Raw genomic sequence first — 20443 nt, 5'->3', positions numbered from 1 at the left:
TCAAGGTCACAGCCCTCCAATTCTACTACATACTGCAACGAGCAACAGTGCACCCGGAGTCTAGAACAGTGCACCTATTACAATCCTCACACTCTAATTACTGGCAATATCCAGGCTTTCACATCTCTTGAGGTAATGGTTGGTCTCTGGGCTAGATCTCTACAGAGATGGGTTTAAGGTTTTCTCTTATTAGAACAAAAGCCATAAATTCATGAGATCCACCTTGGCTGATATCTCAGTGTCTTTAGGCAATCTTCATGCCCGTTCCTTATCAGTTCTCTTTCAAAGGCCCTACACAAGCTATTTTCATACTTTCCTGTCCCTCTCAAACACCCAAACCCATCCATAGGTCCTTCATTCTTGCATGTGTCCTCATCACCCTACACCCCAAGACGGCTGGGAATTTGTTTCATAAACCCACTCACCTGCTTTTCTATCTAAAATCTTATCTGGGTCATCACTTGGCCTTCTTCCTTTCCTTGTTTTAGAGGAGAGACATGCCCACCTCCTTCCTAAAGCTCACCCTTCCACAGGGGCTCTTGATTTAACCCTCTCCTGCCTTCTCTGGGACGTCAATCCATGGTTCGTATCTTTGAGCTCTCTTTCCCCTCTGATTTTTCTGTGGTGTGACTTCTCATTATTTTTCCCTCCCTTGGTAATCACATCCACCTCCATACCTGCAAATTCCAGAATCTATATCACTGGCAAACTAAAAACTGCCTTTATGACTGCTGCCAAACATCATGACATGGATGCCTATAGACACCTCAAATCCAAACCTGGTCCAAAAATTAATACTCTCCCATTTTAACACTCCTTTATGTTCCTGGTTACACTCTCTGAATAAAGACGTAATGATGCTCCCAGCTTTCCAGACTCATACCTTTGGAGGTATCTTTGACCCTGCCTCACTACTAGCAGACAGTTGGCAATCCTTATTTATTCTTCTGTTCTTTCCATTCTGGCCACCTAGCTGTGTCTAGCTACACTTCCCATCTGGATTACTCAACAATCTTCAAAGTGACCACTGTGTTTCTGCCCCCTGCTCCCTCCAATTCATTTCATGCAGTTATTTTTCTAAAGGCCAGCCTGTTCACCTCCCTTTCATTCTCGGAAGTCTATTGCCCACACTCAAGTAAGCACTGGAGGGTCAGAACACAAGAGTCATGGAGAAAACGAAATTTCCAAGTTATGACATGCGAGGTAGACACCAAAGGAAAAGAAGAGAACTTGAAACAGACTTTATGAAAAAGGGAATGTCTCTTTAAAATCGATGGGCTTGTCCCTTGTATATAAATTTAACAACACAATTAACCTAATGGTGTTGGATTTCTTCCCAGTGGATTTAAGTTTAGAGGTCATGAACTCTGGACAACTGGCAAAGAATGACTGGCACCCTGGCGAGACTGAAACCAAGGAGATTCCTCTTTGCCACCACATCTTCCCTGCCCTCCCTCTTCCACAAACTCGGTGAGTCCCTGCTGGGATCGTTGGGTGGCAATGGCAATGGGTGATTTGTTTGGGGGACTGAGGTACACTTGGGCCTGCAATAACTGCCCTGGGGCTGAATGTGGTGGCTGCGGGTTGCAGCTGTATTAATTCTATGTATTCTACTGACTTTTTGAATTCACTTTTGTTAAAAAGAAGAACACATAAAAGTTTGAGTAATTGCTGAAGGACCAATTCTAAGGAAAGACAGGTCAGGCTTGAACTGATGAAGGAACCCTAACTCTACCCAATCAGCTGAATGAACTTCCCCAGCCCTCAGCAGCCTCCAAAGGGTGGGGAAGAATAGCAGAATAGGCAACAGCAAAGAGGAGAAGGGGAATTTTCAACTTACATTCCTTTAGTCTTTAGTAGGAAATTATTCTGGACTTTAATTTCTCACCAAGAATCCAACAACAGGAGGAGTTCATATTGGGAACCATTTTAAATTGCCGACCTGTTAGTTGAAGCATTTTCAAGCTATCGTGTTGGCTTATTACAGAAATTTTAATTTTTATTATGTATTGATATATTTCAACACAACTTGAAATAGGAAGTAACACTGAACATTTATTGAGCACCTATAAAGCACCATTCCAAGTGCTTTCCATGTGTTAACCTAGTTAAACATCCCAACAACTCTATAAGGTCAGTACTGGGAACAGTCTTTTTACAGAGGAGAAAGCTAAAGTACAGAGAGGTTTAAGTAACTTGGCTAAAGTCACATAAAAATTCTTGACTGCAGATTTTCAGCTGAGTGCACTGTAGTATTGAAGTTAACTTCATTCATCTAATTAATACTCACTTCCGACCCATTTCAGAGCCTCTGTGGGCAAACACTGAACTGCCAACTTGAGGTCCCAGCAATAGTGCCATCAGAGGAATGGCGGCCTCAAGGTGGAGCCTGTGACCGTCCCTGATGACATAAGTCCCAGAGGAAGAACACTCCACCGGGTAACCAGAACAGATTCTTAAGTCCAACTGGTAAAAGTATCAAAAGTCAGGAAGTTTAGAGAGACCTTGCTTTTCCTATCCCCATGCTTCCTCTACCCTGAAACAGAAACAGGCTCTCCCTTGGACTTATCCAGAGGAAAACTGTCTGTCTGTTTCTCCTCTGTCACACCTGGTCCTCTGTCATATCCGATCCTCCTCACAGACGTGAGTTCTGCCATTGGCAATACTGGGAAATGGCCACTGTGTACGTACTGCCCGGGGTCTTTGGCAATAAAGTACAGTGGTGAAGAGCCTGGCCCCTGAAGCCAGACTGTGGTTGGCTTATTACAGAATTTTTAACTTTTATTATGTAGTAACATATCTCAACATAACTCGAAATAGGAAATAATATGGAACATTTAGGTCTGAATCCTATTCCCACCATTTGCACAAAGTTCCTTTACTTCTCTGTATCTTAGTCTCTCCATCTGCAAAGATGGGAACAATAACATACCTTCCTCAGAGTAGAGGTGCCACTTAGAAGAAGGCCTGATAGAAAGGAAATGCTCATTGAGTGTCAGCTATTAGTGTTATTACTATTTAAACTCTCCCAGACCTGCCTCACACCTTACCTGTGCACTAAGTCCACTGAGTCAGGCTCTGCCCCGCCAAGGAAAGCCTGAAACAGCCCACTCCTCTGCTTACACCTGGGGAGGTAAGTTCACTTCAAGGCAAAAGAAATAAGAAGCCCACTGACACGTGGATGCAAACCCCATGCTCCTATCTAGTGTGACCAGCAACACAGCTGCCATCTGGATTCCTAGTTGGCTCCCAAGGATGGTTTCCAATTAATTAGTGTGAACTCCAAGGAAAAACAGTGATTCTAACCGGTACTTCCAAACACCAAAAGATGCATGAGACTGGTACCCCGAAGAACACAAGTCACACAAATAAGTCCAGAAATGAAGGGGACAGGAATATTCCCTAAATGGCAAGAGGAAAAGACACACCAAAGAGGATGCATATATAGTTTACATGTAGAGGTACATACATCCCTACATGTGCACTAATTCTTGTCAATGAAGAAGAGACTGTGTACAAGACAAGAGCACATTTACATGACACCAATGTGTCCTACATAAATGATACTGACGAGCCTATCTAAGAATGAATATACAGGTACACAGTCAGAATAAAAACCATTTTAAAGTTATCTCTGCAGCTGTTTTACTAAAGAAACACAAGTTTTTTAAGGATTTGAAAAATCCTGATTGGTGACTGACTTGAGGCAACCCATGAGGTCCTTCTGCCCCAAGTTCAGTTCCTGGGGATGGGCAGTGAGTCAAAGCACTTACTACAGAATTCTGCGTACTCAGCTGGCAGCAGGAAGGTCTGAGGGAGGATGTGGAAAGCCTTGAATCCATGCGTATGCTGCATCCGAATGATGTTTTTGTACAGTCGGTCCTTTCGGGTTAGTTCATATGACCTAAAAATCATAAAAGTACTTCCATTTCAGTCAACTCCGACTCAGAGGTGATCCAGTGTTATCACACCCTGGAGAGTTCATGTTCACGGTTCCAGAGCAGTCACTGAGAACAGTAGATCCCAAACCTATCACAGTCAACCCCAAAGGTTTTTTCATCATTTTCATGAAATGGATTTCTTTGGTCAGGTTTAGTCATTAAGGTATACATTATGTACAGTAAAATTTGCCTTTTTTAGTGTATTATTCTGAATTTATTATTTTTTTATTTCTTTATTGATTAAGGTATCACTTATTTGTCCTTATCCCCTCATTCCCATCCCAAACCCCTCCCCACGCATGCCCCCACCCCCATGTTGTCCGTGAATTTAAACAAACACATAAAGTTATGTAACCACCACCACAATCAAGATTTAGACAATTCCAACATCCCAAAAAGTTACCTCAAGTCCCTTGCAATCAACCCTTCCAATCACCTCCAGGCCCTGGCAAAGCCACCTGTTTTCTGTCCCTATAATTTTGCCTTTTCCAGAAAGTCGGTTAAAGGGAATCATATCATGTGTGTATCCTTTTGAGACTCTTCTTTCACGGAAGGTGACACACACAATTGAGACTTACCCTTGTGGTTGCATGTATGAGTATTTCATTCTGTTTTATGGCTCAGTGGTGATCCACAGTTCATTTATCCATTCACCAGAGGAAGGACACATGAGCTGTTTCCAGTTTTTGGAGATTATGAATAAAGTCACTATAAGCATTTGTGTATAGGTTTTTATTTATATTATTACTTTTTAATCCTCATCCAAGGATACACTTTCTTATTTGATTTTAGAAAGAGAGGAAGGGAGCAGGAAAGAAAGAGAAACATCGATGTAAGAAACACTGATTGGTTGCCTCCCATACGTGCTCCAACTGGGGGATTGAACCCACAATCTAGGTTATGTGCCCTGACCAGGAATCGAACCCGCAACATTTTGGTATACGGAACAATGCTCCAACCAACTAAGCTACCCAGCCAGGGCATGGATTGTACTTTCATTGTTATCTCTAAGAACTCTTTACCTAATCCAAGGTCATAGAGATTTTCTCCTATGTTTTCTTCTAGAAGCTTTAGTTTTTATATTTAAATCTATGAAAATGTCAGGTGCCTTTAAAAGGAGCAAAGTAGCTACAAGAGCATTACCTGGGAAAATGGTTAACCTTTTGTGCTTCAGAGAGGGTGCGAAGTAAGAAGGGCTTCAGATGGGATCCTGTCCACATTAGGTTATAGTCAGTGCTGCTTGGGTGAACCTGAGGACAGATAAAAGGACAAGATAAAACACATCAGAGATGACCCCTCTCCAGGAAGAGCCATGCAGAAAAGGCCAAAGAGATTTTTCATCCACAGAGTACTCATGGGGGGGCCCAGTTAGGATGTGAGCCTGGCAAGACAAAAGTTAACACTTTGCGCTCGCTTGCTTTTTTCTCGATTCCTTTATTCTAATGCTAACCGTGTCGAGTCACACTCGACATCCGAGTGCAAAAGGTTAAGTACATAGAACATGGGGATAATCAAGTTTAAAGAATTGGAGAGTTGGGAAAATCCCAGACATAAAAAGTAGAATAGCCTGCTGGTGTGGCTCAGTGGTTGAGCACTAACACATGCACCAAGAGGTGACTGGTTCGATTCCTGGTTAAGGAACATGCCCGGGTTGTGGACTTGATCCTCAGTAAGAGGCGTGCAAGAGGCATCCAATGGATGTTTCTCTCTCATCAATGTTTCTATCTCTTCCTCTCCCTTCCTCTCTCTCTAAAAATCAATAAAAACGTATTTTTTAAAAGTAGAATAAATTAATCCTTCTATAGAAGTCCACAATATCTCTTAATATTTTTGCATATCAAAGTATGAGAAAAGGGCCCAACTCTAAAACTCCCTTTTCAGAGTATCCTTTTGTTCTTGCAGATGCTGCATATAAAATACTGATCAGAAGCAAAAACTTAAATAGTAGCAAACCAACTTAGAATCCACTCACTCGGTCATTCATAATAATTTATTTGTACATTCATTAAACAATTATGTATTCTGTGCCTATGATGTGGTAGGTGTCATATTAAGCCCTGGAGATAAAATAGCAGCAAGACAGAATATAAACTGGTACCAGAACTTCAAAATGCCTACTTCAGACTTCAACCTAGGATAAAGAGCTAGCAAGCATACCTTTATCAATTGTCTCAAAATCTCTACAGTGGTCCTTGCCAGTATGGCTCATAGAGCTCCAGCCCTTGGACTAAAGGGTCCTGGGTTCAATTCCAGTCACAGGCACGTACCTCAGTTGCAGGCTCGATCACCGGCGAGGCAACCAATCAATGTGTCTCTCTCACACAGATGTTTCTCTCTCTCTGTCTCTCCCCCTCCCTTCCACTCTCTCTAAAAATCAATGGAAAAATATCCTTGGTGAGGATTAACAACAACAAAAATCTCTACAGCGGAAATCTGTCCAGCCTTTTTGCCTGTCCCTTTTGATGTCAATATCCCAATTTTCCCCCATTTACTTTGGGAATCACATACTCTTTGGTTTTAAAGGACCTGCCAATCATCTGTCCCTCTCTCCCCCAAGGAGTGAATCCATGACCCAAGCTGGGCCAGTCATTCTATCTCCAGAATGTGGTTCTTGAGTGAAGAAAGGCACAAGGACAACAAATGGAGCTGAGTCACTTCCACATCGGTGCCTACAGGAGATGGTCCTGAAGCTTCCTGTCCTAGATCCCTGGAACTGTCCTGTCTCTCTCCTTCCAAAGGCTGTCTTTTCAGTTTTTCCTGATTCTGCTAACCATCTTATGTACACTTTTCCTACAAATCCCTTTTGGTTTAAGTTAAACAGTCTGTTTCTGTTGTCTGCAATCAGAGGACCTTAATTGAGTAACAAACAATTCCTTACAGGCAACTCTGCCTCTAGCCTAAGCCTATAAACTTAGCAAGTAAAAATCCTACCTAATAATAGACAAATATGCAAATTGACCATACCTCTGACACACCCACAAGCCACGCCCACCATCCAATCAGAGCGAGTATGAAAATTTACCCAACCAAGATGGCTACAGCCACAGAGAGCAAGGTTTCCCAGGTAACAGAGGAAGCCAAGCTTTCCGCTTGCCCTTGCCAGGCCTAAGCCTCCACTCAAGCTACAAAGTTTCAATTATAGAAGGTAAACAAATTCAAACAGAAATGGCGGCAGAATGGAGCTTGAAAGAGCAGGCCAGGGTTGCCCCTGGCAACAGGGGAAGCAAAGCTTTCCGCACACCCTGGCCGGGCCCACCCACTTAAGCTACAAAGTTTCAATTATAACCCCAACAGAAATGGCTGCCGGCCTCGGAGGGAGCCCCAAGCGTGGCTCCGCTCCAGGCTACAAAGTTTCAATTGTAGAAGGAAAATAAATTCCAGATACCAGGGCCTCCACTTGCATTGCCAGGGAGTGTGGCCGGCCTGCAAACCACCACAGGCCCCTTGCTCAGGCCACCCCATGCCCCAAGGGAACCCCACCCTGATCAGGGACACCCTTCAGGGCAAACCAGCTGGCCCCCACCCATGCACCAGGCCTCTATCCTATCTAATAAAAGAGTAATATGCAGATTGATCATCACTGCAACACACAATATAGCTGCCCCCATGTGGTCAAAGATCCTGCCCCCATGTGGACACAAGATGGCCACCACAAGATGGCCAGCAGGGGAGGGCAGTTGGGAGGCACCCGGCCTGCAAGGGAGGGCAGTTGAGAAGGACCAGGCCTGCAAGGGAGGGCAGTTGGAGGTGATCAACCCTGCAGGAGAGGGCAGTTAGGGGTGACCAGGTCGGCAGAGGAGGGAAGTTGGGGGCAAACAGGCTGGCAGCGGAGTGGTTAGGGGGTGATCAGGCTGGCAGGCAGAAGCGGTTAGGGGCAATCAGGAAGGCAGGCAGGCAAGCAGTTGGGAGCCAGCAGTCCTGGGTTGTGAGAGGGATGTCCGACTGCCCGTTTAGGCCCGATCCCGGTGGGTGGGATTGGGCCTAAACGGGCAGTCGGACATCCCTCGAGGGGTCCCAGATTGGAGAGGGTACAGGCTGGGCTGAGGGACAACCCCCCTCCATGCACGAATTTCGTGCACCGGGCCTCTAGTAATAATAATAATAATAATATGCTTTTAATTGTGGAAATGTCTTCCATGTATTGCTTGGAATTCAATGCAAGTTCTCCCATCACCACTAAGCATTGGTCCCATGTACTTTCTAGTGTTGGCATGGGTAAGTAACTGACAGTCAGTTGGCTAGGATTTTTAGCTTCTGGACAGATTAGGTAAGGCAGTCAAAATGAGCTTACTTCATGAAATCCATGGGCTGTCAGAATGCTGCGTACCAGGCGACTGTCTGTTCGCACAATCTTGTAAGACAAATGATAACGCTCTAAAGAAAAACATAGAATCAAGTTCAGTAACCAGAAAGTTCACTGTAGAGACAGAAATAAACTGTTAGAGGGTAGCTTGCTTAATTACACTCGATAACATTATACTGCTATCCTTATGCTATTACAATACAAATAGGGGCTGCAGGTTTCAGGGGTTCTTAACCTGAAATTTGTTGGGAGTTACTAAAGATGTATGGGGAGACATGACATCTTTGTTTTTGTGAATTTTTAGTTGAAATGTAACATTATCTTCAATTAGGAATGTAGGCAACAATGCAGAGTATTGTTGGCAGTACCTGTGACCCTACCACCAGTAGAGATCAGGAATTTTAATGTTATTTTACAGTTGTTACAGTTATCTCAAAGTATCACTTATTCTCACAGTATTTAAAAACTACAGAAATTAACAGATCTACCACTAGATCATTATGCACTAATAAGAGGCACATACATCACAAATTTAGGTTTTTTAAAAATATTATAACAATTTCAATACAATGGATTTTCTTTGTCGTCATATATAATTTTTATATACTTAACAAACATTATTCTGATTTAAAAACAAACAAACAAAAACATTATTCTGAGAAGAGACTCATTAGGATCCATTGCACTAAAAAGGCTGAGAACCGCTGCTCTAGATAGCACTCTGTGTGCAATACTTCTGATTACCAGTATCTCCTAGGTCAGAGGTCATAAACTGGTGACCTGAGGGCCAACACCAACCTGCAGACATAGTTTGCTCATTCCTCATTGTGCTTTAAAAATAAAATTGAACTGATTGTGAACCTTTTAAACTTGTGAACCTTTTAAACATAAAAATCTAGATTTCTGGGCCTCTCTTGAAAACCCTGAGCAGTCTCTCTCCCTCTCCCCCCTCCCTCCCCCTCCCCCTCCTTCTCCTTCTTCTTCTTTCTCTCTCTTCCCCTCCCTCCCTCCCTCCCTCCCTCTCTCTCTCTCTCTCTCTCTCTCTCTCTCTCTCTCTCTTGGCAAGAGTCAACTGAGGAAGTGCAAGTGCTTCCTCCAGGACAGGCCCACACTGTCCAGTTCAGCGCAGTCCCTACCTGGCCCGCTGCACTCATTCATATTTCCTGCCTGGCACCTGCAAGCATTCTTGTGCTTGTGACCCCTGTCTAAGAGGAAAGTCTGTAATCATGTGAAATTTCTATATATCCCAGAGGACTAACATTTACTCTGGTCATTATATTCAACCTCTTTCTATGCATCACTACAAATTGCTTGAAAAAGTTATCTAAGCCGAAGCCGGTTTGGCTCAGTGGATAGAGCATCGGCCTGCGGACTGAAAGGTCCCAGGTTCGATTCCGGTCAGGGCATGTACCTTGGTTGCGGGCACATCCCCAGTAGCGGGTGTGCAGGAGGCAGCTGATCGATGCTTCTCTCTCATTGATGTTTCTAACTCTCTACCCCTCTCCCTTCCTCTCTGTAAAAAACTCAATAAAATATATTTTTTTTAAAAAAAGTTATCTAAGAATACCACAGAACAATTTTTTAAAGGACTACATATTGCCTTTGTTCTTAGGGAATACATACTGAATCAAGTATTTAGGCATGAAGGATTTAAACTAATTCTCAAATGACTAGAGGCTCGGTGCATGAAATTTGTGCACAGGTGTGGTCCCTAGGCCTGGCTGACAATCGAAGTGTGAGCATCTGGCGTGGAAGGGCAGGTCCAAGCTGACCTTTGGGCCCTGGGAAGCACCTGGGCTCCCGGGCCCCCACGCGCCCCCTCCACCTGAGTGGAGATGCAGTGAGCGCGGCCTGACACCGTGGGCCGGGGCACAGCATGGGCCTCTGGACCACCCAGCAGTGCTGCACGGAAGCTGGGCAGGCAGCACACTCTCTCCCAGCCAGCCTTGCAGACCAGCTCCTGCTCGAACCCACGGGGAGCCCCGACCGGCCCCTGTGGACCCAGTGGCTGCAGCCCGGCTCACCTGGAAGAGGCCACGTGAGTGCAGGGCGGGCTCCTCTAGGGCACCTGAGCATGGGGGATTCCCTGGCGCGCGAGCCCTGGCGTCCCAGGTGAGGGTAGCAGGGGAAGTGAGAGTGAGCTTGGCGGACACTCCACATTCTCACCGCACCTCTGTCCCCGTCACCCCTGCCCCCAGGAAGCCAGCAAGAGGTCGCAGCACCATCGCCGACGCCCGCCATGTTCCACACCACCCCCTGGTGGTCAGAACACATCATAGTGAGCAGTCGAACTCCCAGTCGAATGACTGCCCAAAGGGACAATTTGCATATTAGGCTTTTATTATATAGACGATGGGGAAGGGGGAGAGAGAAGCAGATATGGCAAAATGTTAATAACTAGTGAATCTATGGAAAGAGTATACATGTGTTCATTGTATTATTCTTAAAACTTAGAAAAATGAAAGAATATTAGGTCTTTTCATTATGATAACTGTGATCACTAACATCTCCATTTTTGCACTTGGCAAAAAGCCAAAATATCAACTGCTGGAGACCAGGAGTGCTCCAATTCTGAGCCTGTTCTGCAGTGCTTGCCTCGCAGAACCAGGCCACAGGGAAGGTGATCAGTAAAGCATGTGGAAAAATAGACAACGATTACATGGGACTGGGGGATATGGGGGGATAATAAGAGAAAGAGTATGTATCTGGAACCGAACTATCAGGGTTAAAATCCTGCCTCTACTCCTTCCTGGCTGTCATCTTGAATAAGTTCCTTCATTTTCCTATGCTCAATTTTCTCACCTGTAAAATGGAATTGATAACAAAGATACTTACCTCCTAGGATAATTGAAAGCACTAAGTCAGTTAACACATTAAAGCTTGTATACTTGTTGATACATAATAAAAATGTTTATATAGTAAAAACTTTAGATAGTAAAATGTATAGTATATAGTATTAAAAAAGTAAACACATAGTAAATTAGCTATTAATAGTGTCATACATAGTAAATTATACATTTTATATAGCAAATACAAAAATAAAAATGCTATTAATACTCTTTTTCCTACTTCTCCTAATATAGAGGGAAAATGTAATTATCACTGTATTCAGTGGCAGCCTGATTCTCAGTATGTAAGTAGTAAGCAGTGACCAGGTCCATTTAATCCACACCTATTAACTCTAACCCAATTCAGATACACTGAACATGTTCCAAAAGGGGAGTGCGAGTAAGGCAGGGTGAGATGATATAAAGTAGCTGTGACTCTGGTGATTTTAACTCAAATTCACGTTCTGGGTCCAACAGCCCTGTGACCAATAATGCTGATTACCAGTATATGTTTGACCAGAGATTATAAATTGGTGACCCAAGGGCCAAATCCAACTTATAGACATGGCTTGTTCACGCCTTGTGGTGTTTTAAATGTAAAACAGAATTAGTTGTCAACTTTTAAAATTGGAACAATTCATAAAATAATCTAGATTTCTGGGCTTCTCTTGGAAAACCTGGTAACTCTAGGCTCTCTCTTCCCTGCTAGTCAGATGGAGACTGGCAAGTGAACCTGCCCAATTGCCCTCCTTGCCTACTAGCAAACTGCCAGACATCCAAAATCGGAGCCTCTGACCCCACATTGCATTAAATCCACCATGAGCCTGCAGAAGTTCCTCTTCTCCAATCACTTACAAGTATCCCGGGAGGCAACTTGAAGCGCTAAGACCCCTGGCAAGTTCCAGGACTGACTGTAGGCAGAGCAAATAAAAACAAGGAAGCAATAATTTGTCAGTACAGAAGCACCTAGGGAATGGTGAAATGCCCTAAGGGTTTGGTCAAAAATAGCATGGGAAACTAGAATGAAGACAAAACCGATGTTTTGACTTTTAGAATACAAGAATAACCCCTTCAATGACAACATAGTGTATCTTGCCCTACTATCAGAAAATTACAGCTGCACTGTTGAATATGGTAGGCACTAGCCATATGTAACCACTGAGCACTTGACTAGTGTGAGAGAGTAACTGATTTTTTAAAAATTTAACTTTAATTAACTTAATTCAGTTGGAAAACTTGTCTGGAACAACCTGAGCATAAAAATTGATTTTTCAACTATAACATTTATGGAACATATGTTTTTATGGATTTCGGAGAGAGAGAGAGATAGAAACATCAATGATGACAATCATCAGTCAGCTGCCTCCTGCACGCCCTCTACTGGGGATCAAGCTCACAACCCGGGCATGTGCTCTGACTGGGAAATGAACAGTGACCTCCTGGTTCATGGGTCAATGATTGACCACTGAGCCACACCAGCTGGGCTCATTTATGGAATATAAATACAGATCAAGTACTCCTAATAAAAATTTTACACCATACTAAGATGTGCTATAAATGTAAAATACACACACAGGATGTAAACTATCTCAGTGATTTTTTTCATATTGAGTAAATGTGGAAAAGGTATTTTGGATTAAACAAAATACATTAAAACTAATCTCACCTATTTCTGTTTACTTTTTAAATGAGGCCTGAAAATTTTACATATGTAGTGTACATCATATTTCTATAGGTTGCTGGGCTATACAAATGCAAATTATGAAATTGACACATTTGAGGCAAATTATAAAATGATACTTCATTCTATAAAAAGATTAAACTGAAAATATCTGTTGCCTATAAAACGAAATCCCATTTACATGTTCAAAGTATATACAGTTTTGTGGGGGGGAAAGGATCGAGTGAGGGGAAAAAACATGTTCCTAGAATATTTAACAAAGCATATGAAATCATATTGAACCAAAATTTTAACAGTGAATGCAATGAAACATTTACTAGATAACAGAACAAACAAGGTTGGCACCGAACATGAGATCAACAGAAGATAACTAATGCCCCAGATACACTTCTCAAGAGGATTTAACACAGGATTATGATCTCAGCAGACCTATGTCAGCTATTCAGGAGAGCAGAGAGGAAAAAATAGGCCAAGAATGTTTAACAATTTAGAAATCTGAGGCAGCAACTACAAAAGTCATTCAAACTGTTCTTCACATACAGAAGGTGAAAAAACTTATTAAACAATAAGAAATGGGGAAGATAAAGAAAATTCAAAAACAGAATTTGAGAAAAAAGTTTAGTGGCTTTTTCTTTAACCACAGAAATGTGAAAGAAGAAGAAAAAAAAAGCCCCAAATCTTACAGGTTCTAGAAAAGTCATTGCTTGAGTTTTGGAAAAACTACATTGATGGGTGCTGATTTCCAGTATATGTTAGGTATTCTAAAAAGGAAGGGTCTGCCCAGCCAGCGTGTCTCAGTGATAGTGTTGAAATATGAACCAGAAGGTCACGGTTCGATTCCCGGTCAGAGCTCAGGCCTGGATTGTAGGCTCGATCCCAGTGTGGGGTGTGCAGAAGGCAGCAGATCAATGATTCTCTCTCATCATTGATGTTTCTATCTCTCTCTCCCTCTCCCTTCCTCTCTAAAATCAATAAAAATATATTTAAAAAATAAAAAGGGCGGGTCTGTCCATTGCCATGAAATACAAAGATTAATTTATGTGACAAGCACCCCAAAAAAAGTATGTTTGGGGGGAATTACTTACTTCTTTTTTTTCAAACCCACATTTGACATTTTGACTCATGTCATATTTTGATTTTGAGGGTGTTTCTCAGTAAATGCTGGCAACTCTTTAGTTGCTCAGGATTCAGAGAATATAAATGAACCATGTCTCTTTAAGTGGTAACCTAGCAACTTGCTGAGGGGATTAGAACACAAGGACCCCTAGGGAGAGGGGAATATTCAATCCCATCTTCTTAAACTCTTGGCTCATTATGGCAAGGACAGACCTTAAATTAATCTCGAAGTACAGCAGGTTCTATTCAACAAGTAAAGTAAGTTTTGAGTGTGTACTATGTGCCAAACATGAAGTAACATGTATTTCTCACAATGCCTGCAAAACAGGTATTATCTCCACTTTATTAGCAATGAAAAGAGTTAAGATGGCTTCACAGATGAATTTTATCAAACATTTAAAGAACTAACAACAATCCTTAAAATTCTTCCAAAGAAAAGGGAACTAATTCTCGAGGCTAGCATTACCCTGATACCAAAGCTAGATGAAGGCATCACAAGAAAACCACAAACCCATATCCCTTATAAAAACTGATGTAAAAATTCTCAACAAAATACTAGCAAACCAAATCCAGCAGCATATTAAAAGGATAACACACCATGACCACATGGGATTTATCTCAGGAAAGCAAGGGCTGTTCAACATACAAAAGTCAGTCAATGCAATCCACCACATTAAGAGAATGAAGGAAACAAAACAGAATCATCTTAAATGATGTAGAAAAAGCATTTCACAAAATCCAACACCCTTGCATGATAAAAAGAAAACAACAACAACAACAACAATAAAACAACACACACTCAATGAAGGACTAGAAGGGGATGTCTTCAACATGCTAAAGGGAATTCTGAAAAGCCCACAGCTAACATCATACTCAATGGTGAAAGACTGGAAAGCATTCCCCGTAAGATCAGGAACAAGACAAAGATCCACCTTTCACCACCTTCTACGCAACATTGTACTAAAAGTCCTATTCCAGTGGTCGGCAAACTCATAACAGAGCCAAATAGCAACAGTACAACGATTGAAATTTCGTTTGAGAGCCATATTTTTTAAACTTAAACTTCTTCTAACGCCACTTTTTCAAAATAGACTCGCCCAGGCCGTGGTATTTTGTGGAAGAGCCACACTCAAGGGGCCAAAGAGCCGCATGTGGCTCACGAGCCGCAGTTTGCCGACCACGGTCCTAGTCAGAGCAATCAGGCAAGGAAAGGTAACAAAAGACATCCAAGTTGTAAGGAAAGAAATAAAATGGTCTCTACTGGCAGATGACATGATCTTATATACAGTATAAACAATTTAAAAGAACCCCCAACACACACAAAACTATTACAGCTAATAAATGAGTTCAGCAAGGTTTCAGAATATAAGGTCAATATACAAAAATCTACACACTGATAATTAACAACCCCCCAAAAAATTGAGAAAACAATTCAATTTATAATTGTACCAAAAAGAATAAATTATTTAGGAATAAATTTAACCAAGGAGCTATAAGACTTGTACACTGAAAACTATAAAACACTGCTAAAAGAAATTAGAGAAGATCCAAATAAATGGAAACACACCCCTTGTTGGTGTACTGGAAAACTTTTAAGATGGCAATACTCCCAAAAGCAATTTATAGATTCAATGCATTCCCTATCAAAATCCCAAAGGCCTTTTTGCAGGTATTAGAAAGCTTTATCCTAAAATTCATATGGCATTGCAAGGGACTCTGAATAACCATAAAAAGAAAATCTTGAAACAGAAGAACAAAGTTAAAGGATTCACATTTTCCAATTTCAAAACTTAGTACAAAAGTACAGTAATTAAAATGATAGGTACTGGTATAAGGATAAACATACAAATCAATGGTCTATTAAGAGCCCAGAAATAAACCCATACACCTACAGACAACTGATTTTCAACAATAGTTCCAAAAGCATTCAATAGAGAAAGAATCGTCTCTTCAATTAATTATGTTGGACAACTAGATATTCACATGCAAAAGAATAAAGATAGACCCTTAACTCACATTATGTAAAAAAAGTAATTCAAAATGGATCAAACGCCATTTATCTCCAATACAAGAGCTTAAACTATATAACTCTTAGAATAAAGCATGGGGATCATGACCTTAGGTTAGGTAATGGTTTCGTAAATATACCAAAAATATAAGCAACAAAAGAAAAAACAGACAAATTAGACGTTATCAAAGTGAAAACCTTAAGCTCATGAAAAAATACTATCAAAAAAGTGAAAAGACAAACCACAGAAAAATATTTGTAAATCATATATTTAATAAGGTTCTAATATTCAGAATGGATAAGGAATTCTTATTACTCAAGAACAAGAAGACAAGCAACCCAATTAAAAAATAAGCAAAAGCCTTGAATAGGCATTTCTCTAAGGAAGATATATTAATGACCAACAAGTACATGAAAAGATCCTCTGTGTTGCCAAGCCGCTGGTTGATCATCAACCCATGCACCAAGAGGTCCCTGGTTCAATTCCCAGTCAGGGCACATGCCTGGGTTGCAGGCTCAATCCCCAGTAGAGGCATGCAGGAGGCAACCAATGGAGTTTCCATCTCTCCCTCCCCTTTCCTCTCTCTCTAAAAATAAATAAAAATATATATTTTTTAAAAAGATGTTCTATGTCATTAGTCATTATGGAAATACAAATCAAAACCACAATCAGATACTTCACACCCACTAGTACAGTGATAATATAAAAAACAAAATAAATGTTAGTGAGAATGCGGAGAAATTAGAACTCTCATATATTGTTGATGGAAATGTAAAACAGTAAAATCATTGTGGAAAAACACTTTGGCAGTTCCTTAATAAGTTAAACATAGAATTATCATACAATATAGCAATTCCATTTCTAAGTATATACCCAAAATAATTGAAAAACTGATGTTCAAGCAAAACCTTAAACATTTCAATGTCCACAGCAGCACTATTTACAATAGCCTAAAGGTAGAAACAACCATTCATCAACTGATGAATGGATAAACAAATGTGGTATATGCATACATGGAATATTATTCAGCCATAAAAAGGAAGGAAGTACTGCCCTGGGTGGGGGGCTCAGTTACCCCCGAGAGTCGTCCCAATACCCCAAGGTTGTGGGTACAATCCCTGGTCAGGGCACATACAAGAATCAACCAATTAATGCATAAGTAAGTGGAACAACAAATTGATGTCCCCCCCCTCTTCCTCCTCTCTCTCTTTTTCTCTCTCCTCCTCACTCCCCCTTCCTCTCTCTCTAAAATAAATCAATAAATTAAAAAAAGAATGAAGTGCTGACACATGTACAATATGACTGAACCTTAAAAACATTATGCTAAGTGAAAAAAGCCAGACACAAAAAGTCACATATTGTATGACTCCATTTATATAAAACTAGAGGCCCAATGCACGAAATTCACTCAAGAGTAGGCCTTTGCAGCCGCGGTGGCTGCCTCGATCCCTCCCTCACAGCCACAGAGGCTGCAGCCCCAGTGGTTGCAGCCCCAGTTTCTGGAAGGTGGTTCAGAAGGACGTCTGGACGGCCGTTTGGTCAATTTGCATATTACGCTTTTATTATTATAGATATCCAGAAGAGGTGAGTTCACCGAGACAGAAAGTAGACTAGGGGCTGTCAGGGGCTGGGTACTGACTACTTAATGGGTGCAGGGTTTACTTTTGGGATGATAAAAACGTTCTGAAACTAGATAGTGGTGATTGTTGCACAACATTGTAAATGTACTAAATGCCACTGAATTGTACACTCTAAAACAGTAAATTTTGTTTTGTGTATTTTACTATAATAAAATAACAATAAGCACATGTATACTTAATTCTGAAAAAAAAATTCAAAAGGAAAAGAAATAATATGCAGAAAACAATTCCAGAAACCCTAATAATCCTTTCAAGTATAATAAATACAGTCTTCTCGTGGCCAAGGCCATTTCTCTATCTATAGGTGTTGTCAATTTCTGCAAGACAAGGCTGCCAGGGCCATGGCCCAGCCCTCCCTTCTGTGGGGAAGTCACACTCACCTCCAATTACTCGAATATTGTTGTCCTTGGTCAGAATTGCCTCGGCATGGAATACCAAAATTGGAATTCTCCTGCAGCCTCCAGTCCACATGATACATGGATGATCCCTACAATCATAACAAAAAGCTTTATTAATTTACAACTCAAAATCTGAATTAACTGCTGAAGCAGATTACTATGGTTGGCTGCTTAAAACCTTACCCCTCCTTCTGAAACAAGAACCCTAAATGTCCTATGGGAAACATTCATTTTCCATTTTTAGCCATGTGGTTTGTTTAAAATTAATTCCATCCCTGATCCCGGGACGAGTCTTGACTGGCTTCAGCCAATTAGGACATTCTATCCCCCAGTTATAGTGGCTGTTTCAGGGATGAGCACATAAGCCAATTGGAGCCAAGTGAAGGTCAGGTGACAAGTGGTGAGACCCTCTGAGAAAGCAATGCTTTTTCTCTTCTCTGGCAGCTACAGAAGAGATGGCCTCTCTTCCCCTGGACGGTGTAAGAGACTGAGAGGGCTGGAAGTGCTACTATCATTCTGTGACCTTGACAGGAGAGTCTGGAGATGCCAGTAAAGGAGGACGTCAGTGGGAGCCTGATTAAAAGAATGAGAGAAATGAGATCCTGAGTGGCATACTCCGAGCTGCAGAATCAAGTCTTCCCTAAATATGAATTAATGAAGTCCCTTTATTTTTAGGACAAAAAATACACAATTATGTTTTAGTCCCCAGTACATATAAAGAATCCTAACAAATAGATTCACAATAACTTATATACCCCTTTGAAAACCTATAGTCCTTTTTTTAAAAAAAAATGTTTTTATTGATTTTAGAGAAAGAAAAAGGGAGAGGGAGAAAGAAACAGCAATGATGAGAGAGAATCATCCATCGGCTGCCTCCTGTGTGCCCCCTACTGGGGACCGAGCCCAAGACCAGGGCATGTGTCCTGATGAGGAATCAAACCATGACCTCCTGATTCATGGGTCGATGCTCAACCACCCACTGAACCATACCAGCCTGTAGAGTCCTTTTTTAAGGCAATTTGATGACCCATCTTAAAAGTCTGAGCTAGGAAACCAAATTATTACCAGTACCCCAATTAAAACCACATATTTTAAATAAAACCTTACTAAATGCAAAAACAGATATTTTCCTCCAGAGAAGGATCTCTTGCGTTATTTTCTTTCCTTAGCCTCAGAAAATCTCAGTTTAATCAATTTACGCACAGATTAGGAAACGTGAACCTCCTCAGTGCAGGAAGGTAGAACAGGAAAGAAATTACCTGAGTACCTACTATGTGCCAGGAAATAAACTAAGAGCTTTCATGCTATCTCACTTACTCCTATTGCCCCCACTATGAACTGAGGAAAAGGTGTTCAGAGAGGTTAAGTAATTTGCCCAAGGTTGAGTAAAGGAAAGATATATGAACCCAAACGTCTGTGCTCTTTCCACCCTTCCGTCACCCTAATCACATTTCGGTGATGTTCTGTATATGGAACACCTTAAACTCAACTCTTTGGGAACTTAAACTATTCAATTTACTAAATGGAATAAGACCCACTGAGCCAAGATTCAGTTCGCTCTCAAAAACTCACATGGCCACACCCTTAACCACCAATCTCGAGGCCAAGTCAGACCCTCCCAACCCAAGTTTAAAAATATCCATACTTTGAATGAATAGGCTGCAGACCACCAATTTTAGAAGGCAGCCTTTAGACTTGGGCATGAGCTGCCAAAAGCCTTTTGGTGAGGAAAGCAGAGAACACCATACCTAGCTCATTTCCTGCTTTGTAGAAATGGAATGTGGATGCTTATTGTCCTTGCTTTGACCTGGGTGATTGTGCCCACTTGTGAGAAATGCTGTTTACAGGGTGCATTTTTTAGCAAAGATTTTTTTGTTTTGCTTGCTTTTTTAATCTTAAACACCTATAATACGTGGGCATGGGGTCAAGCTATTCCTGTGATCTCTTCCAACTTTAATTTTTCTACTATATTTCTAAGTCAGATAGAGGGGAAAAAATAGACTGCCTATCCAAAGTCTTGGATAGAAACTCTGGAAACTATCCAAAGTTCCTTGTCAACCTGGCATTAGCTACAAACTGGCACCACTGTGCCTTATCACTTACACACAATGGATTACTGTGATAAGACAGGGCAATCAGAACACACACAGCAGGTGCACAGCTGAGAAGAGCTAAGGCCTAACTACACTCTGTGGAAAGCCAAATCCCTGAAAGAGAAATCTCTTCACTTACAACCCATAAAAAGATAAAAGAGGTAGTAGACAAGTTATTAATTCAATAAGGTCAACTACAAAATACTTAAGGCAGATGCTAAATTGCCATTAAAACGATGCTCCCACCAGGTGGTGCTAAAGGGAAAAGATTCCTCCGATTAGGAAATTAAAAATTGGGACCTTAAATTTTCTTTTGCACCAGAAACTGGAATAGATTAAGAAAATATGCCTTACAGGCATGAAAGGACAGCATATTTGAATGATTCATTATCAAAGTAGACCAGTTTTATGGTTGACTTTATTGAGAACCTAAG

The 20443-nt window shown here is 41.3% G+C and overlaps 1 protein-coding gene across 12 annotated transcripts in view; it reads right to left on the bottom strand.

Moving 5' to 3' along the window:
- The window catches only part of TTLL5 (tubulin tyrosine ligase like 5), a 258885-nt gene that overhangs the window by 233589 nt on the left and 4853 nt on the right, over positions 1–20443 (bottom strand). For 8 of the 12 annotated variants that reach the window (XM_079769843.1, XM_079769844.1, XM_079769845.1 and 5 more), the window contains exons 3-6: positions 17899–18005; positions 8233–8315; positions 5085–5191; positions 3774–3904 (exon numbers count right to left, since the gene is read on the bottom strand). In XM_079769843.1, the coding sequence (XP_079625969.1) occupies positions 3774–3904; positions 5085–5191; positions 8233–8315; positions 17899–18005 (428 nt within the window). Of the gene's footprint in view, positions 1–3773; positions 3905–5084; positions 5192–8232; positions 8316–17898; positions 18006–20443 lie in introns of those variants that run through there. The other 4 variants (XM_079769848.1, XM_079769837.1, XM_079769840.1 and 1 more) reach the window with 3 other exon arrangements.

Source organism: Cnephaeus nilssonii, assembly GCF_951640355.1.
Source record: "Cnephaeus nilssonii genome assembly, chromosome: 4".
Classification (NCBI taxonomy): Eukaryota; Metazoa; Chordata; class Mammalia; order Chiroptera; family Vespertilionidae; genus Cnephaeus; species Cnephaeus nilssonii.
The sequence above is the reverse complement of the archived record's forward strand: the minus strand, read 5'-3'. Positions and strand labels throughout refer to the sequence as shown.